The 7,070-nt window shown below is 35.1% G+C and overlaps 1 protein-coding gene across 1 annotated transcript; it reads right to left on the reverse strand.

The window, feature by feature from the left end:
• Positions 1 to 201: 201 nt before the first annotated feature.
• LOC127956465 (solute carrier family 35 member E3) lies at positions 202 to 4,145 on the reverse strand. Its single transcript, XM_052554391.1, has 5 exons — positions 3,508 to 4,145; positions 3,034 to 3,144; positions 2,768 to 2,926; positions 2,414 to 2,496; positions 202 to 894 (listed from the first exon to the last, which is right to left on the reverse strand). The coding sequence occupies exons 1-5, from the start codon at positions 3,907 to 3,909 to the stop codon at positions 708 to 710; spliced, it is 942 nt and encodes a 313-aa protein (XP_052410351.1). The 5' UTR covers positions 3,910 to 4,145; the 3' UTR covers positions 202 to 707.
• Positions 4,146 to 7,070: the final 2,925 nt, after the last annotated feature.

A 7,070-nucleotide genomic window follows, 5' to 3' on the forward strand; every position in this document is an offset into this window, starting at 1 on the left:
AGTACAAAAATATTGCTCTTCTTCACTCCTGTGAAATATATTCTCCCATGTTCCATGAAAGAGTTCGTTTTTTGGGTGAACTGTCCCTTTAAGCAGGATAATCTGCCAAGTTTTTGTTAACCACATCTTTTTCAAAATTAGGACATGTCTAATATTCACACACACACACACAAACAAACTGCAAAACACTGGGGACAGGACTTTGGAATGTGACTAATGTTTAAATTGCACATTGCAAAAGAGAATAACAAGTTGAAAAAGCCCTGAACAAATGATTGACATTCCATTTCACAGACACTTCATTTCTATTTGGCAAGTAGACAGTGACCCTTGTCCTAAAAGTCACGACTAGACTCAATATGAGATAACATTCCGTTCTTGTGTTACTTTCTATAAAACATTTTATTGTTGTACAGACCATTTGAAAAATACAAAATTAAATAACACTTACAAGATGAAAAGGAAATGCTTCCGCAATAAGATTTCTTCTCTTTCTCTTTGCATGTTTATTTGCTAATATTGAATAATTGGAATAAAAATTAAACTCCTAAAAAAAAAGTTTTAAAGCTGTCAGCCTCTGTGGCTTAAACCTGCTTCCTTCCAGTCTATGTTTGGTTAGTCTTCACGCTCCTGTGCAGGAGCCATCGCTGTCTATTCCTGAAGAAATCAGGCACTGAACACTCTTATTGATTGGCACTTCAGTGGGCCTATGGCCTCTGTGTGAGCCTGCTTTTGCCCTCCTCCTGCTCTGCCAGTTTGAAATGGGTGTAAGCCAGAATGCCAATGATGGTGCACAGGATGCCCAGACCTTGGTTTAAGGACAAAGGGTCCTGGAAGAGGATGTACCCACCCAATAATGTGATGCAGAACTTGAAGTGTCCAAACATGTTGTAGCTGTGAGGAGAAATGTTAAGGGAACTTGTCTGACAATGTCTTTTGGATATACTTATAACTTGCACTCGAGTAACAGACTATGAAGACATGTGACTTGAGCTAACATTCCTTAGTTAGTTTTAATATTGATCTAAGGATAGATCAGTCTTGTTAGTATGCAGAAAAAGTTAAGAAATCTGTTAATAAATAAATAAATGAAAGTATGTTAACAAAATAGCTGATGTTTATGGATATAGCAGATTTGTGAATATGTTAAAGGTTCATGAATCTGTGAAAATAAATAATTCTAATCTCTTAAAATAATAGACGCATTTTAATATTAACATGTATATAACAGTCATGCAAATATGTATAAAGTTACTAATTCTGTTAAAAATAAATCAGAATAATTTATTAAAATATCGTTAGTTTTAATATAAATTTATGTATATATCAGTTTAGCAAATATATATATATATATATATATATATATATATATATATATATAGTTAAAATAAGTGTTTTAATATTGATTTAGGAATATCAGTCTTGTAAAAAATAAGGTTAATAAATGTTAAAAATAAGTTACCTGTTAATAAACTTATTTTTTATATTGATTTACAGATATATCAGTTGCCTGAAAACACTGTAAAAAAATGATTCATAAAAATATATTAATAAGTATAATGCTGTTTTTAAGAATGATTTATGGATACGAGTTGTGTGAATATGATATGTAAATAAATTCATGTAAAAACAAAAACTTAAAATAAAATGCTGTTTTTTTTTGTCATGTTGATTGATTGTTGGTTAAATGTTAACATCAACTTAAATGTCGATAAATTACTAGTAAGCGCTGGATGCATGAGTTAACTTAGTGAGTGTAACTCAGTAACTTCTATTTATATTAATACATGAATATTCGAAATGAACTTCATCACAAACTGAAAAACCCCAGCACTTATTAAAAGTAACTAAATTTGTTAATTAAACATTTCAAAAATGATCAGATGACATGATCTATTTTTCATTATCATCATCAAATTATATTTTACACACATATACATTATATATATATATATATATATATATATATATATATATATATATATATATATATATATATATATATATATATATATATATATATAAAATCTATAGAAATAGGGCTAGCAGAACATAAACAAGCAGCTCATCAAATTTCTACGTCCTTGGCTTTAATAAAGAAGTCTGAAAACCCTTGGTTCCCTAATAGTAAGTGACCCAGAAGTGCAGTTTAAAACAGATAGTAGTAAAGTGCTCCCTCTACTGCTTACTTCGAGATTTGTTTTACAGCTTATTATCATTAATAAAAAATATGTAATTATTTGCTGAGCTTGGACAAGTCTCTGTAAACAAACTTTTGCTTGCATTATAGACCCAATCAAACAAATTAACCAACAATGAAGTCATGATATAGAGAACACCGTTTTCAGATGTTGGTCTAAAGGATGTGTTCTGCCCCAAGAATAGCCTTTTAAAGAATTAGCAGAAAGGATACGTGACAGGAGACGTGTTCCCAATGATCCAGTAAATGGACAGATTGACCAGAAAGGCAATAACACCAGACAGCAGAACCATGACCTTGATGAAGGAAAAAAACATAGAAAGAACCAATCGTTTGAATACATGAATAAAATATTCAAATTGTAATATTTAGAGCAGTGAATTGAACTTTTGAGCTTTTAATCCAATGGGGAAAAAACACAAGCAGTTTTTCCCCCAAGAGATCTAAGCAATAACACAAGGCGCTCTATGTGACGTTCTGTTTGTGTATAGAAGACATTCCTTTGGATACGTGCAGAGAGTGTGTGAGACATTGAAAGAACAGGCGCGTTCTTGCTTGCACTCTTACCAGGGCCTGAAATGACCAGGGGCCGAAGATACCACCCTCTCCAGTGAGGGGTTCGAAAAACGGCACCAGGACCAGGAGAAACGCTGAGGACATGGGCGCTTGATAATACAGCAACTGCATAGAGTTCACCTGAAGCTCATGCTGCTTGGCACCAACCCACTGTAATAGGAGAAATAACCGATTCGAGTCTGGATATCTGAATAATTAATGAGGGAAGTAATTACAAACTATGCATTTATTTAAAAAGAAGTTGCAATAAAACGTACCACTTGATACAGCGAGGTTACGAAGACCCCAAGTGTTGCAAAGATCATCCCCAGAAGATTGAACTTTACATCGTAGTAAGAGTTCAGTATGACCCCTAAAGTGATCGGCACCTTTTCATATAAAAAAAAAAAAAAAAAAGGATAAATGATATGAAGTGGTGTAAAAATCACAGCCATTACCTTGCATAAACAAATGACCATGTAACCAACCATGACTTTTTTTTTTTTATCAGCATTTACCCAGAGCATAGTTCAAAGTGATGCATGGCGTGTGCAAGCTATAAAAATGATGGTAAAAACAGGATACAGTTATAACAACACACATTATTACATTGCACAATGCTGCATACGTGCATTCCACAAGAATATTTTGTTTAGTTCCAGATTTTGACTATGCATCGTACATGAACTACTGATAATGTTAAAGTAATATTTTAGACAATATACCAGTCAAATAAACAAACCCCCACTTACTAAAGTCAGTTTAATCTTTGTGGAAAATGTCTTTCTGTAGTACATGGTCTGGATGACTATGATCACAGGTGTTGTCATGACCTTGGCCAGCTGATATGTTCCTATAGTGTTGCTTTGGAGAGACAAATTTGTGAAAACAACAAAACCACAGAAACTCAAAGCCAGCAGGATGATTTTAGAAGGTCTGAGACTCTTGGGGGAGAATATATCCATCTTCTGACACACAAACAGCCCCAGCCATGTCACTACGAAATGAATGAGAGTCAGGGTCATGTTGGGAAAGCCATAGTGCACATAGATCCATTTGTTGATGAACACTATACAGATCGATGACAGTAAGTTGACAAGCAGTCCTGCAATTATCCGGCTGTTTCCAAACAAGTCAGAGAGTCGCGTCGCCATAGCTGAGCTCACTCAGATGCACTTTTAGTCTTCTGGAAAGAAATAACTCTGGAGAAACCCTTTCAGGTGTCTGCTTTGGTACTTCAGAGACGTAAAGCTCCACCGCTTTCTGTGGCTGAGTGTGTGAAAGCGGTTCAGAGCTGTTTTCATTATAAAACTGTCCCTTATAGAAAGCCGCATTCACCCAGATCGCTGCCTGCCGAATGAACACGGGCGTGACGTAAATGAGGCAAGAAGGGATACGTATGGCGCTACTGGGCATGCGCACATCAATACAGCGTTATTGTTTTCACACTGACAACAGTAATTACTATTTTGTCATTATTGTAATGGGTAGGCTTAGGGTTAGGGTAGTTGTAGATGTCAATAAAACACAAATAGGTAGGTAATTGCATTAATTGGAGCTGTATCCCTTCTGTCCACAACCGTCTGGAGGGTTAACTTAACGGTACACCGTGAAAGTTGCAACTCTCGCGAGACTCACGTGCGCTCAGACATAACAGAGAATTCCGCAGTAAGAGGGCTACCTTCCGCCACGTCACTGCTAATATGCGCCGTCTAGTGGACAAAATATACAAGAAGGCAGAGATTCACACAGAGTCCACATTGTTCTCTTTTATCGTCTTTGATGTTTATATTTTGTTATAAACACAGAGCTAAAGTCACACTATCATCACGTTCACAGTCATATGATTTTTTATTGCAAATGCTGTATTGTGTGTGATATCACAACTGTCCCACTGCCATCAATGCAATGTCCGTATTGTTGCTATACTGCACATTCTTTATAGATACATTTTTCCACATAATAGAGTATAGAAAAGTCATCAGATTATGGAAGAAAGTAGGCTGTAATAATCAGGCTTATGTTTGATTTGGCTAACTAATTTTCATCCACTGCTTTAGCTGGACTATGTTAGTGGTCTAAAGCTGGGAATAGTGAAAGAGGGTATAGCAGGTGATTTCAAACACAGCAGCAAATCCTCTTCTATGGCCTTGTTAGAGAGTAAATGACCATCAGATGCACACTTCAGAAGTAACAGATCATCCATGGAGTACCATTTTATGGATATTAATTCAAACCAACTATTAATGTTTGCCTACTATAGGAAGTAGGCATGTTTAGATGCAGGGCCACTGTCCTGCGCAGTTTACATCCAACCCTAATCAAACACACTGAACCAGCTAAACAAGGTCTTCGGGATGTCATGAAAAACACTGGCAGGTGTGTTGGAGCTGGTTGGAACTAGAGAAAATAGAGCAACTATAACATTTTTGGAACATTTTCCCGTCCTGAAAATCACAATTTTATATTCCAGGTTTTGATACATGTACATTTTCCATGACTTTGGGAAAACATAATAGTTTATTAGACTCACTTTCATTCTGGATACTAAATGTCACAAATAGGTGGCAGCACAGTCCTACTAACTCGCTCTGAATCCGACTCATGGGGTGTCAGGATTCAGACAGCACACTTCCTCTCAATATGTAAAAATCTCTCTCTCTCTCTCTCTCTCTCTCTCTCTCTCTGGTCTGATGACTGAAATAGCTCATGAGTAAATCTATATTAGTTGCCTCTAACTGTGTCTGCACACAGAAACTATCCTGCAGACAGTATGTTAGAGTGATGAATCTAATACCAGTTCGTCACAAATGAATGTGTGTGTTTTCAGTCATTCAGTGAGCTATGGATGCCGCAAGCAATCGTTCATCTGCAAGCATCTGCATGAAATTGTTTCCCTCTTGAATCATTAAGGGGGCTTAATTGACTTTTTAAATGAGGACGAGCTGCTTGCAGTATTGATTTGAATTTCAAGGAAGTTCAGAGCTGTGCAGTGTAAATATGAATAATCCCTCAAGCCCATAAACACACCAGATTTACTCCCTACAATCTATATGAGCCATAGAGACTAAGCAACACATTTCTTCATTCTTTAACTTTTCTGTTTTCTGCTCAGCTGGTAGCCCTGGTAAAAAAAAAAAAAAAAAAAAAACACTTTTAGCATACTTTTAAAATAAGTACTTATTAATAAAATAATTATTAATGTTAATTGCAATTAACTGATTGTCATTATATTGCAATTAATATGCAATAATGTCCAAAAACAGGGCTTGAACTTTTTCTTTCAACATTCCTCTAGTATTATAGTTGAACTTCATATTAAATGTATTAGCTGAACTTAAGAGTGCTTAATTCTGACCGTCATCTTTTACTCACCCTCGTGTTGTTTCAAACCTGTCTGAATTTCTTTCTTCTGCTGAACACAAAAGAAGATATTTTGAAGAATGTTGATGGTAGCCATTGACTTTCATTGTATTTCTTTTTTTTTTTTTTTTTTCATTCTATGGAAGTCAATGGTTACCGTCAACTTATATATAATTTTTTTTTCCTGCTCAAAAGAATTAAGAAACTTGGTTTGGAATTAAATGAGGGTGATGACAAATATGACTGAGTATTCAGTTTAAATACACTTCTTTTTCACAAAGGGGGAGAACATGGCATTAGGAACTCCATGTTTAAGGTCTAACACAAGGAATAAACACATTTTTCCCAATATTTGTGGCTGCCATGTATTTTGTATGTCTATTGTGTACTGTGCTTTTTAGCATAGCAAAATGCTTACATAAAACTATTTGCCAGTGAAGTCTAAATGTGCTTCTCAAAATCTCATCATAACAGCTAAGAAAAGCCAATTTTAGGAACATCTTAGCAGGTCTGTTGCTGCTTCATGGTTAACTAGCTCCAACCGGCTGCTGTATACTTCACTTTGTATCTGACAAATGCACAAATGCCTTTTCTTAAATTCAATATTCACTGAAAATATTTATAATCATTTGTTATGGAAATGATCAGTGTGAACATTCTGCTAAACTTTGCTAAAATGCAGTTTGGAGAACTTAATACTGACAGTAAATAGTATTAATAATTGCTAGTTTTTACTGTCTATAGCAGTCATGGTCTGAGGTGATGGAAAAATATGATTTCTTGTTAATTTCATCATTAACACTTTCAAACGAATGATATCCTTAGGTTCCGAACACTCTTATACACAACTGACATAAATGTTTGCTCGTATCCTTAAAGGGATAGTTCACCCCTAAAAAAAAAATTCATCATTGATTGCTGGTAATCAAACATTGACTTTCATAGAAAGATA

Source organism: Carassius gibelio, chromosome B4, assembly GCF_023724105.1.
Source record: "Carassius gibelio isolate Cgi1373 ecotype wild population from Czech Republic chromosome B4, carGib1.2-hapl.c, whole genome shotgun sequence".
Lineage (NCBI taxonomy): Eukaryota > Metazoa > Chordata > Actinopteri > Cypriniformes > Cyprinidae > Carassius > Carassius gibelio.

Coding starts and splice junctions, on each gene's coding strand:
- LOC127956465 (XM_052554391.1), bottom strand. CDS start 3,909: ATGGCGACGCGACTCTCTGACTTGTTTGGAAACAGCCGGATAATTGCA. Junction 3,145..3,507: donor CAAAGATTAAACTGACTTTA/GTAAGTGGGGGT, acceptor TTATATGAAAAG/GTGCCGATCACTTTAGGGGT. Junction 2,927..3,033: donor TAACCTCGCTGTATCAAGTG/GTACGTTTTATT, acceptor CTCCTATTACAG/TGGGTTGGTGCCAAGCAGCA.